This window comes from Lethenteron reissneri, chromosome 23 (genome assembly GCF_015708825.2).
Source record: "Lethenteron reissneri isolate LAM-NWPU_2019-01 chromosome 23, ASM1570882v1, whole genome shotgun sequence".
Taxonomy (NCBI): Eukaryota; Metazoa; Chordata; class Hyperoartia; order Petromyzontiformes; family Petromyzontidae; genus Lethenteron; species Lethenteron reissneri.
In genome coordinates this window covers 4,577,188-4,594,972 of record NC_083801.1, presented here as the reverse complement: position 1 = coordinate 4,594,972, position 17,785 = coordinate 4,577,188, and the positions used below count along the sequence as shown (strand labels likewise).

The 17,785-nt window shown below is 43.9% G+C and overlaps 1 protein-coding gene across 2 annotated transcripts in view; it reads left to right on the top strand.

The window, feature by feature from the left end:
• Nucleotides 1–17,785, top strand: part of LOC133345868 (insulin-like growth factor 2 mRNA-binding protein 3-B) — a 100,722-nt gene that overhangs the window by 57,924 nt on the left and 25,013 nt on the right. For both annotated transcript variants that reach the window (XM_061556919.1, XM_061556920.1), the window contains exons 3-7: nt 8,393–8,441; nt 10,357–10,408; nt 12,467–12,530; nt 14,791–15,102; nt 15,961–16,095. In XM_061556919.1, the coding sequence (XP_061412903.1) occupies nt 8,393–8,441; nt 10,357–10,408; nt 12,467–12,530; nt 14,791–15,102; nt 15,961–16,095 (612 nt within the window). The remainder of the gene's footprint in view (nt 1–8,392; nt 8,442–10,356; nt 10,409–12,466; nt 12,531–14,790; nt 15,103–15,960; nt 16,096–17,785) is intronic.

Genomic DNA, 17,785 nt, shown 5'->3' with positions numbered 1-17,785 from the left:
TTGAACGTGCCTATCGGCATCAAAGATAGCATCATTGTGCATGCAAATGTTGTGACTTCATGTAAAATGACGAGAATGTACTGAACTCTCCAATTTGGGAAACTCTAAGGAAATTAACAAATGTACGCGTGCAAGTCTGCGGCGGCCGTGTGTACATAAATTTTATATAGTAATTTCACTGAAATTAGTCACTTGAAAAATTTCCTCGTCTAAGTCTCAACAATGAATGGCGTGGTCTAGCATTAGCTAAGTCCTCATCGTCTGTCTTGCCTGACAGTATAAATTATCACAATTTTTTCTTCTTTTGGGGGAAGAAAAAACACTTAATCCAGCATTTGGCTATTCATGAAAATAGAAATTCTCATTACGAGCTAATTTCATATTGGACCGAGTGGAACTTTGCGTAACTGTTCTGAAATTAGCCCTGACAAGTTGTGGACCACATTAGCGAATACCGTAATTAGGAGGTCACGAGTAACGTCCGTCGTTTTTCGCCTATCGCATGGAAGTTTGTTTTTTTGTTGTATACGATTATCTGACCTTTGAAAACATGTTTCTGGTCATCATTTTCAGTGGTCTATTCAAAGTAACCATAAAACAAATAGTCCCCCCCCCGATTCCAGCATCAAATTTGCTCTTCCTCCTCCTAAGTCTTTGGTAGCGCGTGCGGCATAGCTGCGGCTCGTGTTTCTCGTGGTGTTCCTCGGTGAGAGGGCCCACTGACGCCTATCCAAATTCCCTGCCGTCTGATGAGCGCGGTAGTTATTTGTGGAAATTTGCACGATGCAGTGGGTGAGGTCACCCTCTAAATGTACCGCTTCATTTAATCATCGCTCCCCGTCTGCCCCCCAATCCCCCCAATCCCCCCCCCCCCCCCAACATTTGGGTTTTTCTCTGGGTCCTCCGGTTTTCCCCTCCACGTTTAGAATCCACATCACGCGTTTATATTATTTAGATTATGTTATACTTTTCCACTGTCATTTGTGGCCAGGTCACTTCTGAAAAAGAAGCCAATAGCTCAGTGGGCTTTACCTGGTAAAATAAAATAGCTTAATTGGTGTATTATTTGAGTGATTTGCTTACTTTTCCTATACTTTGCACTCCTAACGTGTTTTTGTATTGTTTTAATTGTTGTTGAAAAATCACTCTAGAGCTCATCGGATTCCTCCTGTATAAATGAAACTGATTCTGATTCACCATTGGAACCTCATTTGCCAGTAAAAAATATGATAATTGGTTTTTTACCCTTCTATCTGGCTCTCATATTCTGATGGTGCATTGTCTTTGAGTTGTGCGCCTTTTGGTGTCATCTGGTCCAACCCATGTGAGACTAGGCTCTAAGGAAAGCTGTCTCGGGTGTGGACCAATCAACTTCAAGGACAGTGCATACATTATCAGAGTTATGTTTTTTGTTTGCATTATGACTGCAGGTATTGTGGTCTATGCAAACATGACTCCTTGTAAAAAAAGGTGTCAGTTTTGTTGCCAGATAGAAGGGTAAAAAACCAATTATCTGATTCTGATTCGTTTCACCAATACCAGCCACCTTGTGGACAATCACCGGCACGCATACATGTTCGTCATGGGAACAATGATGCACGAGGTGGCCCCCGCATGAGTGGCAGGAGCCTTGCGAGCATGTGACTGCCTGCAGTGGGGAGACTGCTTCGCCTGCTTGGCATTCCTTACATTTCAGCAGGCATCCTGTTGGCCCTGCAGCAGCAGCAGCTCATAGCGAATTTATGATTCACGGTCATGCAGCAACGTGGCAGAATGCGGCTTTGTGGGCTATCCAGCAGATGTTTCTTAAATGGCACCGTTATTTTAAATGTGTATTTTGGTTTGGTGTTTTGACAATTGGCTTAATGTGACACAGTATTGTCACAGGTGCGCTTGTATTCCTGTTACGTGGCTTTTCGGCAACTTGAAAAAACCTTTTCTGAATGTTTGCAACGTAGAATTTGCCGACACGTTTTTTAAAAAATAATTTTCTTATTCTTAGGCACGTCTCTAAAATCTTACTTTGTGTTCGCTTGCCTTTCCCAACACTCATGGAGCACTTTTAAACCTCGGCGCCAGAATTGCCGCGTGTGGAGCGCATGCGCAACATACAGTTTACAGCAAGAGCCCCTGAATCCACGCAGGCGATGTACTGGAAGATGTGGCAGCACGCACTCCGCTCACGGAGAAACGTCTCCTGGCTGTACAACTCCCCGCTGCACTGCCCCGTGATTAGACGTGACACAAGATCCGACCGGGACACGCAGGCGCACACAAAGACAAAGATCCCCCGTGTAGCCTGAACAGACTGTTGGGGCAAGTGTTGTCAGTGAGTGCCTCTGAAGGCCGGGGTGGGGTGGCCAGCACCACGCCCGGCCGCCTTTGTCTCCCTAGTTGGCAATGTTTACACACTGCACCAGGTACTCATTTGAGGCTGAGTCGATCTTGGCCGAAGACTGGTTCAGATAATCGTCACAAGTGTTGGCCGTGAGCGGGAATCGAACTCGGTCACCGGGTTTGTAGCGCAGCACGCTAACCGCTACACTACGCGTGTGTGCGTGTGCGGTACGCACGTCGTGAAATTGGAGTTTGTGTTCACGAAGGCCCGCGGTATTGGGAGAACAACGGGGAGAATGAGAAAACTAGCCAGCCAGCCAGTGAGCAAGTGAGCGCGCGAGAAGAGGGGGCAATCTGTTTAGTTGTCGTCTTTCCAAGGAATTCCACGCAGCGCGAAAGCGCTGCTGCTGCTGCCCCGTCGCAAGCAGCGGACTGGAAATGTTGTTTGCGCCCATCGGTTGCGAGCTCCGTTGCCGACCGTCTGGCGAACTCGCGGAACCACCGTGCAAACCAGGCTGAGCTTGTGCCACCGGTGAAAGTGTTCGGCACATAGCGTTCGAAGCAAGCAAACTTGCGTTCTTGTTTGACCTGCATGTGGCTCATAGCACCTGAGCTGGCGGGCTGAGTGACTTTTGTGGAACCAGTCAATCGCCTCATTTGAGCATGATGGGTTTTTTTTCCCTCTGGGATTATGTTTAGAATTGTCATCGATTGCGACTCATCTGCAAAGAAACTTAAGGAAAATCAAATATATTTGTCTGTCCATGATGCATCGTCACAGCTTTTATTTACAACCACAGTTCACTGTATGCACGAATAAAATGTAATAACCTCATCACCAGTTTTAATTTCAACTGCCTTATAATTTTAAAACATATTTAGTAAGCTACCTTGTGGTCATGGCTTTAAGTGTTTTTAAGGGAGGGTGGTGAGATGTTTTCAGTGTTTTGTGGCATTATTGATGTGATTATATGCTAATATTGCATTCACCAGTTAAAATAAATTCGATTCTGTTTGGAGTAGGAAATTCCTGCAAAATATGTGGCGATTCACATTTTTTGCCTTGAGTGGTGTTTACGTAGCACGGATGCTTGATGTATACAGTGGCGAATGCACATCGCATATTAGTCAAGGCACAATAATATCCCATTGGCTCATGTAATTTATTTTTACAGCTCACGTTGACATTCTCAGGCTATCTCGTCCATGCTGAGCATGTGTGATTCACACCTTTAAATAGTCGTGGAAATAATTATCATCGTGAGCCATGTTTGATCCACTGCTGGACGAAGGCCTCCCCCACAATCCCTTGCGATGTCTCCTGATCGTCCTAGATTTTAGTAATCACCACCTCGCCTGGTGCGCACAAACTGATTTCACTGGGCAGTTATAATTACAGCAATGTGTGTTAGACTTTATTTCAAATGATCATGATCTCCTTAATTGAAATTATTATTAATATAAGCACTTGCTGTTTATTAAGACCGATCGAACATTATTTACTGTGCTTCAAAAATCTAAAATACCTGCCACTCGGTTTCAGAAAAATGTTTTGCTGTTGAGTGACAGATTCTAATGCTATTTACATGTTACTTTCATCCAGCACAGACTATATCGGAATAAATCTGTCCGTTTTAGTCATGATCTCCATCTCACAGCAGTGTTTTTCCTCTTTTGGAAACCCAGTGAGGATTTCCCTGGGTTAGCACACATCACAATGATAGTGATAATAAAATCCCAAAGGTGGGAATCAACAACCCTTAACCTTCACTTGCAGTCTCGCAAGGGTTTCTTTTCGCAGTGTCTCGAACTTAGTGATACTCTTAACAAGCTTAAACAATAAAAAGAAGACAATAGAGAAAAACATCTCGAGACAGATATATTTAGTTTGGCATTAAAATAGATGTTAATTGAAACGGTACTTTGATTACCCTTGGCTCATCTAATCTGATTGAAAATGAATAATTGCCCGTAGTCCATCTCTGCGGGGTTTTTTACTGCACTTTAGCCCAATTGTACACCATAATTCACAAGGGCAATGGCACAAGCCAAACATTGATTTAAAGAGATCCCCCAATGTAATGTCATTAATTTACATCAATGTAACTTCTTTACAACTGCGATGTGTATATATATATTATTTAATTTACAAATTGGTTTTGTGACCAAATGTTATTTTCCCAACCACGATGTGAAGATGAGCTTTTAAAATGCGATGCAATTGCAAGAACTCTCAAAACTGACTTGTACCAATCTGAAACAATTTCAAATTTCACATTTATAGAGCTGCATTGTTGCAAATAACTGCGTTTTTTTAAACATTATCAATAAATTCCTTTATTGCGGCTCTGCGAACAATGACAATTGCATCTTGCGTGAAGAACACATTTTAGCAACTCGCACGCTTGCAGTTTTACGAGGTCGGGACCGTACAGGAAACCTGTGCTCGTTCGACAGCCTTTCCCAAAACGGGTCGACACGGCGTGACCCTGATGTATGCATTCTAGAAAATGTGTCTCATTGAATAGCACGCCCATCTGCGAGCTGAACCCCATGTGCTCTAATGCAGTGCCCGTGCAGCCAATGGCTGCCCCTGGCATGTGTGCGCATTTGATGCAACCTCTCTATGCATAATGCAGCAAAGCAGGGCTTAATGCATTTGCATTTGAAAGGCATATTGGTTGCTTCGATGGTGAGTGCAAAAATCAAACAAAATGCTGTCTTGTAGTGCAGAATACTGAGCCAGTTCCCCCCCCCACCCCCTTCACACCATTGGACGTGGCCAGTACAGTTCCTCGTTACTTGGAGGAGAAAAATAATAATATTAATAATGTAAAAAACAGGTGACCTGTGACCTGGAAGTGGTATTTTTTTGTTGTAACACGTTCCCCGAATTCTCCGTGACGCCATTATGAAGAGGTTTGCACTCTAAAAGCAGTTTTTTTCGTCCCAAAACTTCGATTTAAAATTTTGTCGAACCACAGTTAATCGTACAGTATTGATGAATTGTTTTCCTTTTCCATCCAAACCGATTCCTTTTTATTACCGTGCATGGCACGAGGCTCAAATTATGTATTTCTAATGTGTCCCAAAAGCGATTCGTATGCATGAAAAAGAATAGTTAGGTTTCATTGAGACTGGATGAGAATTATGAATGAATGTGACTATGAATCAGGTAATGTGAGGACACACTTAAAATACAATAATTACACTTCGTTCTTTACCACTGTTATTGGACAAGTCTGCTCGGTAACATTGTTAAATGCATCACAAGTATATTCTTGGTTCTTTCAGTAAAGTCACGTAGAAGGGAAATAATAAAATAATATAAATATAAAACAATAAAAATTCTCACGTTTCGACTGCAACACAAGCAATCACCATCAGGTGTGAAATCCACAGAAAGAAAAGTTTAAAAAATAAATTTTCTTGCTGTGGATTTCACACCTGATGACGATTGCTTGTGTTGCAGTCGAAACGTGATAATATTTATTGTTTTACATTTATATTATTTTATTATTTCCCTTCTACGTGACTTTACCGAAAGAACCAATAATATGAATCCCTGCAGTCACGAAAGCTTTAAATCAAAATGCATCACAAGTATTGTATTATGCTGCATGCATGATTTTCAGCCTGGCAAAACGAACGCTTATGAAAGTTTGTGCCTTTGCAGACTCGATTCCCAATTGACTCTTAGACATGTAAAATTCCTATCCTGCGCACTGCATGTTTACGCTTTTAGTATCCAATCGTTCCATTATCAAATGTGATCACAATTGTGCTTGTGCCTTCATGGAACAAAGTGAACGAGAGTCCTATCTGGAGAATCTGAGGCGTCAAGAGCCCCGTGTCTCATATGGGACGACCCAGGACAAGACACCAGACAGAGCTATCTCTGTGTCTGCACTAAACGAGCTCCTTTTAATAGCAACCACGACGATGGCCTTCTGTGTGGTGAAGACAGTGGTGTACTTTGTATTAATCGTATAACATGTATACAACATACCATATTGCATATTAGCCCTCAAAACTGGGCTTATCCCGATTATCTCAGTTCAGTCAACTGGGCTAACACATTCCTGCGGAGGAAGCTGGTAGGAACGTTGGGTTGCTCGGTCAATGGCCAAGGTCAACGGCGGCGTGGTATATTCCGCAAATAAGCCCGACTGTGAGGGTGGGCACAAGCCGGCGTGAGTAGGTTAAACGTTGAGTTTTATAAGGGCACCACGGGGTGACCAGCCCTTCCCCACCCAGCCCCACCCCTCCCACCCCCCACCTAGCCCCACCCCACCCAGCCCCTCCCCACCCTCCCCTCCCCACCCAGCCCCTCCCTCCCCACCCAGGCCCTCCCTGCACGACGGACACAATAATCCCCTGTGGGCTGGTGTAACCAGGAGGTTCCTACCAGTATAAGCGTTCATGTTTCGAATTCCAGTGGTGCTGGCTTAGTTGTCTAAACCACCAAACAGCCAGCCAGTTTTCACCTTGCCTCGTGTCATTATTGCCTACAATCAGACATCTGGAATGCGACCCCGATTGCGTCAGATCTCATAAGCTTCAGCAGAGTTGCGCTCTTTCAGAATTTTAATGGTTGATGACCCAGGGTTGCTTTGTGCAATGTTGTAGTTATGGGGCTACGTGATGACGAGCAGTAGATGGCACTGTTGAGTCTTGCCCCCTCCCCTCCAATTCAAGCTAATCGCCTGATGAAGGTGGTTGTTGTAATCGTCGGCAAAACGTGGTACTCGAATTGTGAATGTTGTGGGTTTGCTCTCCAGCACACCGGTGTGCTCTCGTAGTCACGAATTGGCATGTGTTGTTCACGTGACAAACCTTACTAATTAGCTGTGTTGGGTGGTGGCAGGTTTAACCATACATTTATATTTACTCCGTCTAACCTCCACAAAAGACCTTTGTTATGGGTAGTAATGGTCGCGAAAGGCTACGTGTTGAACTCCTCGCCCCCCTTGTCTCTGCATGGTGGGTTTGCTCTGGATACTGCAGTGTGGCCAAATATCTCTATCTAGGACCTTCCTGAAAAGTCTTGACTCTGCGAGGCTTCCCCGTGTGTGTTATTGCTACATTTGTATTGGTGCTTTGTCAATTATATGCTGCAAGTTGTAAAATCAAAATGAGAACATTTGTTCATTTTCTTGGTTCTTTCGGTAAAGTCACGTAGATGGGAAATAATAAAATAATAAAAATAAAACATAATAAAATACAATTCTCACGACGTTTCGGCCACAACGCAAGCAGCCGTCCTCAGGTGAAGAACAGGTCTGTCGGAAAGACAGCGTCTGAATGACAGCCCTGTTCTTCATTCATAACGCTGTCTTCATTCAGACGCTGTCTTTCCGACAGACCTGTTCTTCACCTGAGGACGGCTGCTTGCGTTGTGGCCGAAACTTAGTGAGAATTGTATTTTATTATGTTTTATTTTTATTATTTTATTATTATTTCCCTTCTACTCAACTTTACCGACAGAACCAAGAAGATGAATCCCTGCAGTCACGAAAGCTTTAAATCGAAATTCATTTGTTCATTCTCGAGGAATCCGAAGAGCTTTGAAGCTCTTTTTCACAGATGTCCAGTAGGGGCAAGTGGTCATAACGTTACAACAACAAACAAAATAAAAAGACGACAGCAGTGCAAAGTGTAGGAAAGGTAAACAAATAATTTTAAAATATATATACAAATACAACATGTTTTATCTTACCTGGTAAAGCCCGCGGAGCTATTGGTCACACACATGATGGCTAAAAAAAGTAGCTTATGTGGAAATGTATAGCAGCGAAATCATCTAAATGCATGTTTCTAATTATAATTGTGCACAACTGTAATATACGATATGAAGCTGTAATTTATCATGTTTTTTTTCTTCTCCTCAACTATCTCATGGAACAGGGATTCTTATGACCCCCAGTCTGCATTGTTCACTGCTGTTTTGCCGCATTTTTTTGTTTGTTTATTTGGTTTGTGCCAGTTGTGTTTACAACCGTTAATTGCAAGTTTAGCAAACGTCTCACACCGGTGTGGAATGTTATGTTGGCAGGAACCGGAAAATACAAGTCAGGAATATCCCTCCTCAGCTGCAGTGGGAGGTGAGTGAGTCCCTCGGCCCCGAGTACATTCAAGGTCAACACGTTAAAAGCCAAACATTGTTACCCGTTTGCTTCAAAGAGCCTTGGAGTAGATAGCGGAGCGTGCTAGTGCTGCGTGCAGGTGTGTAGCGATGCTCAAGCATTATAAGCCCCCCCACTTGCCGCTATTCCAACCCAGGCTACTTGGTACAAGTGTGTTTGGCTGCTTTAAATGCTCACGTGACGAGCCACTTCCTGGAGCCTATCATTCGTGGGGCCATGTGGCTTCTGAAATAGAATGCCGTCGCTTGGTGGGCCTTACCTGGTAAAATAACAATGTGGCTTTGAGTGTATTACTGGATTCTAGATTTGAAGCTTTCGTGACTGCAAGGATTCATATTCTTAAGTTTTTTCGGTAAAGTCACGTAGGTAAAAATATTAAAATTAATAAAAGTAAAATAAAATAAAAATCACGACGTTTATTTTATTTTACTTTTATTAATTTTAATGTTTTTACCTACGTGACTTTACCGAAAAAACCTAAGAATATGTATTACTGGAATTCGCACTTTACCCAATCGGCTTGAGCAATTAAATGAATGTAACATTTCTTAAATGAGAATTTTTACATTAATTGTACATCGTAATGTATGTGAAGATATATTTAGACTTATTTCATAAATAATGTACATTCATATGCCTTTTAGAATACGTTATACTCTGTATATACTCAACACTGCTTGCTAATATGTTGTTGGTTGGAGAGGGGGGCCGGGGGGAGACTTGCCTACCTCACAACCAATGCGGTGTTTGGCTACTCGCATCCGTGGAAAACGAAGAATCTGTTTAGTGGATAATGGCAATTTTCACGGATTGATTAGGGACAGGGAATGTGCAATGCTCACTTTTATGAAATGAAGTAAAATAATACTCTTTGTTTTTTTCGGTAAAGTCACGTAGGTAAAAAATTCAAATAAATTAACTCACGACGTTTCGGAGGCAACACAAGCCTCCGTCATCGGGTGTAACTGCTCCTGCTGTAGCGTATGAAGAGGCTTCCGAAACGTTGTGAGTTAATTTATTTTAATGTTTCACCTACGTGACTTTACCGAAAAAAACAAAGAGTATGAATCCTTGCAGTCACGAAAACTTCAAATCTGGAAGTGAAATTATAACTCGTTTGCTCGGTATTTTTTTATTCCGAAGCCGATTTTACTCAATAAACTGTGGATTGGGTTTACATATCATCATTGATGAGAATGCTGACTCCATAATACGTGAAAATGTCCGTTTTTCCTAATACTGAATGTACCAGTGTTAAGTTTGACACTGAAACAAGATTACAGTAATTTTACTCATTTGATTAAATCTAAAAATCTCCACATATCTACAATTATTTTCCTAGAATAGTTTTGTAATTTTCTGATAGTTTATGAAATACTGCACGACTCAGGCATGTCTCATTTACAAGTGAATTGTGGAAAAAACTCATAACGTTTTATTTATTTATATTGTGACGTTCTCTTGTCCTGAATAATTAAATAATTTTAAACGCAATTGGGAATTTATTCAGTGTAGCGGTTTTCGCATTTTCACCTTCACGCATAGCAGTGGAATACAGTGAAACTCTTACTTATATTGATGAATGTATGTGTGTTGAACTTTTTCCTAACCGAACGTAGCCAACCGCGCTAATCGGAGGTGTAGCAATTGTGTTGCCAAATAAGAAAACTTCTCCATTCAGAGCATTTCCCATCTTGCCATTTAAACATAACCTTATCTGTAGATAAATGCAGATAATGAGATGCATTTGACTTGCGCAACCCCTTCATAAATAGACCCACTGATTAATGAGTCCTGGTAGGTTTTGTTTTTTGCTATGCCCTCAAGTGCCGTGTGGTACGCCAGCTTGTAAAGACCGCTGTTATTCTCCCAGGTCCTGGATGGTTTGTTGGCGCAATACGGCACCGTCGAAAGCTGCGATCAAGGTAAGCCTGCTGTTTATCTCAGCTTCTCACTCAAGCACACGAATTTAGTTGTCTGTGGATAGATTGGGATCGGCGCCACGGTGGCGAGATGGTAAATACCTCGCCTGGTATGCACGAGGTCTTGAGTTCGGTCTCGACCCCGACGCCTGCTGCATATTTGGAGTTTGCGTGTCTCTCTCTCCCCGTGGTCGCGTGGATTTTTCTCCGGGTCCTCCGGTTTTTCCTTCCACATTTCGAATCGTGCGTTTAGACTATTTGCTTGCCTACATCACCGCCTGGTACAATCTTCCCTCTTCTCGATTAAATGCTATTGGCAACCCTGCAATTGCTTTTGGGCACTGCCGTAGCAAGGCGCTCAGCTGGATGAGTCTCAGGTACCCACACCGGCCACCCAAACCCGCAGCAGCTGAGAAGGGGTCATGGCTCCCAATTCGAAGGGAATTTTGTGTCAGGGCAATTGTAAGAGTGAGGACCTGGCAGAGGTGGGGTCCGCTTTGAGTGGCCCATAGGGATCACAGGAATCCTGCAGAGGTCTCCGTAGGTAAGTGGTTCTCAACCTGTTTTGGCTGGTACCCCTTGTGAAATTGTTTCAACCGAGTAGCCCTTGCCTGATCCAACATGGTTCTGAGAAATAAAAGTATGAATAATGCACATCAAGATTTTAACCAATTGTCCATTTTGTGAGGTATCCTACTAACTAGCTTGTTACTGCAAGCGAATGAAAAAAATGCAACGGGCACTCTGCATGTGTGACGTCATTTGTTAGCGCTTACTGGTTACTCTTGGAAACCACATTGTTTACGATCGGTGAGTTTAGAAAGGTATTTAATATCGTTCGCGGTTACCATATAGATTTAAATTGTATCGTAGCTATGGCAGATTCATTCCTGATTATTCACCAACGACTCTCGTGTACAATCGAATTTCACACGTTTAGAAATCACCTCGCGTACCCCGCTGGGATATTGCCAAGTAACCCCTCAGGGGTCCGGTTACCCCCAGTTGAGAACCACCGCCATAGGTGACTTGGTACCGGAGCTTAAGGTCCCAAAGTTCACGGATAGACGTGACACAATCACTCAGGATTACCGGACCACATTCACATCCATCCTCTTGGTGAATTTGCTGATGGCATTGCGAGTGTTGCCGTACAAAAAATAATTTTTGTTCGACCCAGCGGTGGTGATGCAGTCTGCCATGGATAGGTTCCTCAACAGGGCTTTCCCAAAAACACATATTACCACAGCCATTTACAATAGGCCAGCCGACTAATTTTGGCATATGCTGGGAGGTAACTGAATCAGAATCTGTATTTATAGTGGAGGAATCTGATGAGCTATGAAGCTTTTTTCACAGATGTCCAGTCGAGGCATGTCAGAACTTTATAAGAATAAACGATACAAAAACACACGATAGGCGTGCAAAATATAAGAAAATAACAAAAAAATATATACAAATAAAACTAAACCTTTTGATTTTAGCAAGTGAAGACCACTGAGCTGTTAGCAACTTTTTCAGAAGCAACCTGGCCACAAATAATAGCTCAGCAAAGTGGCTTATCACATGGAAATTTGTAGCAGCCAAATACTCTAAACGCACGCTGATTATGAATGTGGAGGGAAATACTGGAGAACCTGGAGAAAGATTTGCGTGCCCACGGTGAGAACATGCAAACTCCAAAAACACAGGCGTCACGGTCTGGATTTAACCTACCACCTCTTGTATACCAGACAAGGTAGTTAACATTTCGTTGGCTCTAATATCCATTGGCCATCCTGAACCAGCGGTGAAACTTTTACATTGCTCTAGCAGTGCCAATTTATCAATGACACCTACTGCTGAACTTCAACGAAGCAATGCTTGTTTGACCCCAAAGGACGATGGGTTAAATCAACTCCGACTGAGGTTTGAACGCACATTTCCATTTTGAGTTCAACAGTGCCATCCAGCTGAATATCTCATGCTATTAAAATGAATGCTAATCTGTTACAACCTGTATTGTAAACGTGTAAAACTCTTTTTGTTTCTAAATAGGTGTCTATGTTTGTGATTTCCCAGTGACATCAGACAGCGAGACGGCCGTTGTAAATGTCACCTTTGCCAGCAAGGACCAAGCCAAGCAGTAAGTCTGAAGCTCTTACACAGAGCACCTGCATGAAACCTCGTGTGTGTGTGTGTGCACTACAGATGACTCATTCATTTAGCATTTAGCACTTACAAATAAATGCTTGCAATGCGAGTTGAACAATGCTCTCCGTCGAGGGCTCTACATGGTAATTTTCCATAATGATCCAGCAGTGGCTATTTGCAAGCATTATAAATACAATGGGGAGTATCCGTTTAATGGGGGGATATTAACTGCATCCAGCCTGCAAAGTGTGGTTACCAGGGTGGAGCGGTGGTAACACTTGTGCCTCACAGCAAGAAAGGCCTGAATTCGATTCCAGATTCGAGTGGCTGTCTACGTGGAGTTTGTATGTTCCCTCGCCCTGTTCTGCAAAGGTTTCCTTCGGATTCTCAAGTTTCTTTCCATAGCTAAAAACATGTCATGTAATTGGCATTTGCCAAACATTCCTAGGAAATGAGTGTTGTGTTTATTCTGTAATTTCTGCAAGATGATTCATTTTGGAGTTTTTGGTCACCTATGCACATCGTAAGATAACTAAGTAAGGTTGCTTTTTGTAACAAAATTACTCTTTTAAATCATAATCCAGTTATGCAGTTGAACTCTAAAGCATGGAAGAGGTAGTTTAAGTGACTTGCTTCACTTTTCTATTCATTGCTCTTGGATTGCTTTTTTGTATTTTTGTTTTTATTGTTGACGCAACTCGCTGCCCCGTCCCATCCTGGACATCTGTGAAAAAGAGCTTCATAGCTGATCGGAATTCCTCCAGCCTAAATAAAGATTCTGATTCTGATTATCAATGTCATTCTGCGCTATCCACTGCTTAATGAAAATCAAAATAGTGCCTCCAACGTGCATGTGGTCCATGTGTAATGAGTTCAACTGAGTCGCAGACGTATACTTGGAGGTAACAGTTTTATTTAACACCAACACACGGGGTAACTGCCCCTTAACACGATAACAACCTATATGGTGGTGACCACCAGGCTAACTACACTAATAACAATGTAACTGCTACTACGGACTGGGACCACAGCTTGGGTCTAGGTCCACGTGTTGGAGACTCGGTAGGATGTAGAACGTAGACGAAGGTTTCTTCAGGATCAACAACAACGCCGGTCCCTCTGGAGACCCGGCTTATATTCTCTGCGGCGTGGCTGGCTCTGCCCTTGGCCACGACCACCTTCCAGAATCCTCGAGCAGGATCTGGACCCCGACCACGTGACCACCCCTAGCCCCCACTTGTGGCCCCTTTGTAGACTCAACTGGTCACGTGTCCTCTCGGGTCATGGCCTTTAGTGCCGTGGCCTTTAGTAACCTCATTCCTGTATTAAGGGCAGTTTTACGCCAACGCTTCTTGTATTTTAGTTTGTCGTCCTTCCTCCCGCGCCTCCGGTTAGCGCACGGTTGGCTACGTACGGTGCAAAAGAAGTCCAACATACATACATGTGAGCCGTCCTTTGCAACGGAGCAGTGGATTTGGCAGTTTGTGCCAGTGGCGTTGGTCTCAGAGCTCGGATGTGATGAGGGCACGTTTGCCGAGGGCATCCCTTTTATTGAGCCTGTTTCTTTCCTGAGTCATATTTTACTCGTGGAAGGAACCAGTATACTCGGAGAAAACCAAGACCTTTGAGGATAGAGTACAGTCCATCAGGCCTGGCCAAATATAAACACTTCGCTCCTTTGCATGAATACAACGTAACACAATTATTTGGTTCAATATATATGTGATCTAAATGCGACCACATCTCTACGTGCTCTAGAGTTGTGAAACTTATGCATAGCGGAAGGTCTGAGGGATGGGTGGGGAGGAAGTGTGGAGGGAAGCTTGAGAGGTGTAGTCAAAATCAGATGAGAAGTTAAATTAAAGCTGGGGATGGATTGAGCGGTGATGACCGTTTTTTTAATGTTAATATAACGGTGGCAAGATGTACAGGAGGTCGTAGGTGCGATCTGGACCCTGACACCGATATATATTTTTTTTCATTTGGAGTTTGCATGTTCTCCCATTAGTCGCATGGATTTTTCTCTGGTTCCTCCAGTTTTTCCCTCGAAACATTAGTTTATTTGGCTACTATACATTTCCACGTGCTAAGCCACTTGGTCGAGCTATCGTTTGTGGTCAGGTCGCTTCTGAAAAAGAGCTACACGGCTCAGTGGTCCTTTCCTGGTAAAATTAAAATAGTTAAAAGTCATTTGAGTGACAGCGTGCGCTCCTGCGGGTCGTTACAGCGCCATCCCGCCTGTTGCTTTGCAGGGCCCTGGAGAAGCTGAACGGCCACGAGCTGGAGAGCCACGCCCTCAAGGTGTCCTACATCCCCGACGAGATGGCCCCGGCGCAGCCGAGCGGCTCTCAGCAGTCCGCCCGCCGCCGGGGCAGCCAATCCGGCTCCTCGGGGCAGGGAGCCGCGGGCGGCGGTGGCGGTGGCGGCGGTGGCGGCCCCTCCGGACGCGGGCGCCAGCAGGCCGACATCCCGCTGCGCATCCTCGTGCCCAGCCAGTTTGTGGGAGCCATCATCGGCAAGGAGGGCGCAACCATCCGCTCCATCACCCAGCAGACTCAGTCCAAGTGAGCGCGCGGGCCTCCTTGCAAGGCCCTGGTGCCCCCGCACCCCCATCGGCGTGTCGCGTGGAGTTGCGCGGGGTTGTGCGCTTGCGATAGGTGGTAAAGGGTAAAGTTGCAGGCCTACAATTTTTTTCGTGAGAGTTTTTTAAAATCGTCATTAAAGAACCCCAGGATACAGCAGGAATTTTAAAAGGAGGGTACTCAACAAGAGATGACGTGCAACAAGCTTGGGCGCGATGCACCCTCAAAGTTAGGGAACGAACGCACGAGGGCGTCGGCGCTCGCTTGCCCTTCCCGCGGTCGGGGTAACGATCGCGAGGAATAATTGAAGCAAACAGAACCCAAAATGAAATGACGGAAACGCGATGTCTAAGTTTGTCATTATTGTTATCTCCCAGTAGCAACGGTTACCATTGTCAAGGAGGGTGGTTACAGGCGTGCAATTTGTTATGCATGCCGATGGAGGCAGGGACCTCCACTCGAGGTAGCCTTCGAGAGCCCTGGCAGAGGTGGGAGTACTTTAAGCCCTGCTCAGAATAATTAGAAAATAATTTAGAGGCCCTTCACAATCCCCATGCCGATCTCGGCCATGCGAGTTGTTTGACCATACTTCGCCATTCTGGCGAGCGCGGCCGCCGTAGGCCAGAGGCACAGATCGGTGGTCTCGATTACAAACGTTGCGACGTGCCATCTGGCACGTGACATCCTTGACGTCCGTATTACGTGACGTACGATGCCACTCGACCTGCCAGCGCACGCGCGAATTTCTTCGTGGTCCGCCGGCAAAATATAGGTTAAATAGTCCTGATGTGTGAGAAATGAAGTTGATTGTCCACCCCCCTCCCCCTACCATACCCCCAGGGTGGACGTTCACCGCAAGGAGAATGCCGGCTCGGCAGAGAAGCCCATCACCATCCAGTCGGCTCCGGATGGCTGCACGGCCGCGTGCAAGATGATCATGGAGATCATGTTGAAGGAGGCGCAGGACACAAAGTCGTGAGTCTGCCGCTCACAGCCGGCGCCCAACAGAGGGGACACATTTGTCGTCGGCTGCTCTTTCGGCACGAGTTTTCCTCGCCGCGGTCAACGCCTGCTCTGAATCGCTTTTTTGCGAGAGAGTAGCTGCATTCCGATTGGTTGACCAGTGAGATGTGATTAATGTAAGCCCATAAAACTCGTGCTGAACAAAACTAGATTACAGTGATTTCACTGGTTAAATTGAGAAAAAAAATCTCCATGTCTACGATTATTGTCTGAAACATCTTTGTTATTTTTCTGATATTTTATAAAAATACTGCTCAGCTCCAGGATGTCTCATTTACAAGCGAATTGGGGAAAAACGTAAAAGATATATATTGTGACGTTTTCTTACCCTGAATTATTTCACAAGCAATTGGGGATGCATTCAATGGTAGTAGTTTTTGCATTATGACCTGTACATTGCAGTGAAATATAGTATAACTCCGCTTGCATTGATGTATGTGTTTAAGTTCTCTCAAACCGTACATATCCAACCGTGCTAATCGGAGGTGCAGGGGAAGGACAACAAACTAAACACAAAAAGCAGTTTGAAAGAAATTAGCTTATGGATCAAAACCAAATGCTTTGTAATATGAAGGGAAGAGCATTGTCCAAAGCATGATTTGATACATTTAGATGGAAATAAGGAGAAAAAAACGGTATGGAAGAAAATAGTAAAAAAAAAGTACGCACATTTTAGTTTCAATAGCTTTCTCTGTCTTGATTTGAAGCTTTCGTGACTGCAGGAATCCATACTCTTTGGTTCTTTCGGTAAAGTCACGTAGGTATGAAATAAAATAAATCACTCTCACCTGAAGACGATTGCCTGTGTTGCGATCGAAACATCGTGATCTATTATTTTTCTATACCGAAAGAATCAAAGAGTATGAATTCCTGCGGTCACGAAAGCTTCAAATCAATGTGTATATAGATATCTAAACATTATCTATGCCCTCCAAGACACTACCCAAATACCAAATCACTTAAAAATGTAGAAGAATATGTTTGCATTGCCCAGGCTGTGCCCTGGGCTTATCAGTTTCAAATTTGTAACTTTTTTCGTGAGAAACGAATTTTAATTTCCTGTGAGGAGATGACAGAGTGTACGTCCACCAGCGCGATGTCACCGGAGAGTTTGTTACGGTGCTGAGGAAGTTAAAGCAATACCCTCGCCCCACAGGATACGCAGTATCGTTACTTATTTCCCAAATAAGAACTGTGGGTTGCTTTTCCCTTTAACAGACTTAAACTACTCACATTGTCCCATTCCGGTTAAGTTACCTTTTACGGTTTCTGAAGCATTTTGCCAAAATATTGGCCTACCACGAGGTCGGATGGTGTTGCCCTTGCTTGTTGGACTTAGATTTTCTATCTAAATGAATGCACGAATTTCCCCATCGTACGTTTATTTAATAAAAATGAATGACCACAGAATCAGTTTAACACGTAGGCTCTCGCGACCCATATTATTCACAAGGAAGGTTTTTGGTTTAGGTCGTGTAAATATGTGCAGAATACCGTACTCTTCCACGCGCACTGCTTGGCTATCACGCGAGCAGTGCATTACCAGCGTTGTGTTTTTCCCAGTATTTTTGTTGTATCTAAGGGGAGCCTTTCCAACATCAATTTCTGACTTCACTGTGTCCATGTTCAAGCGTTTTTTTTA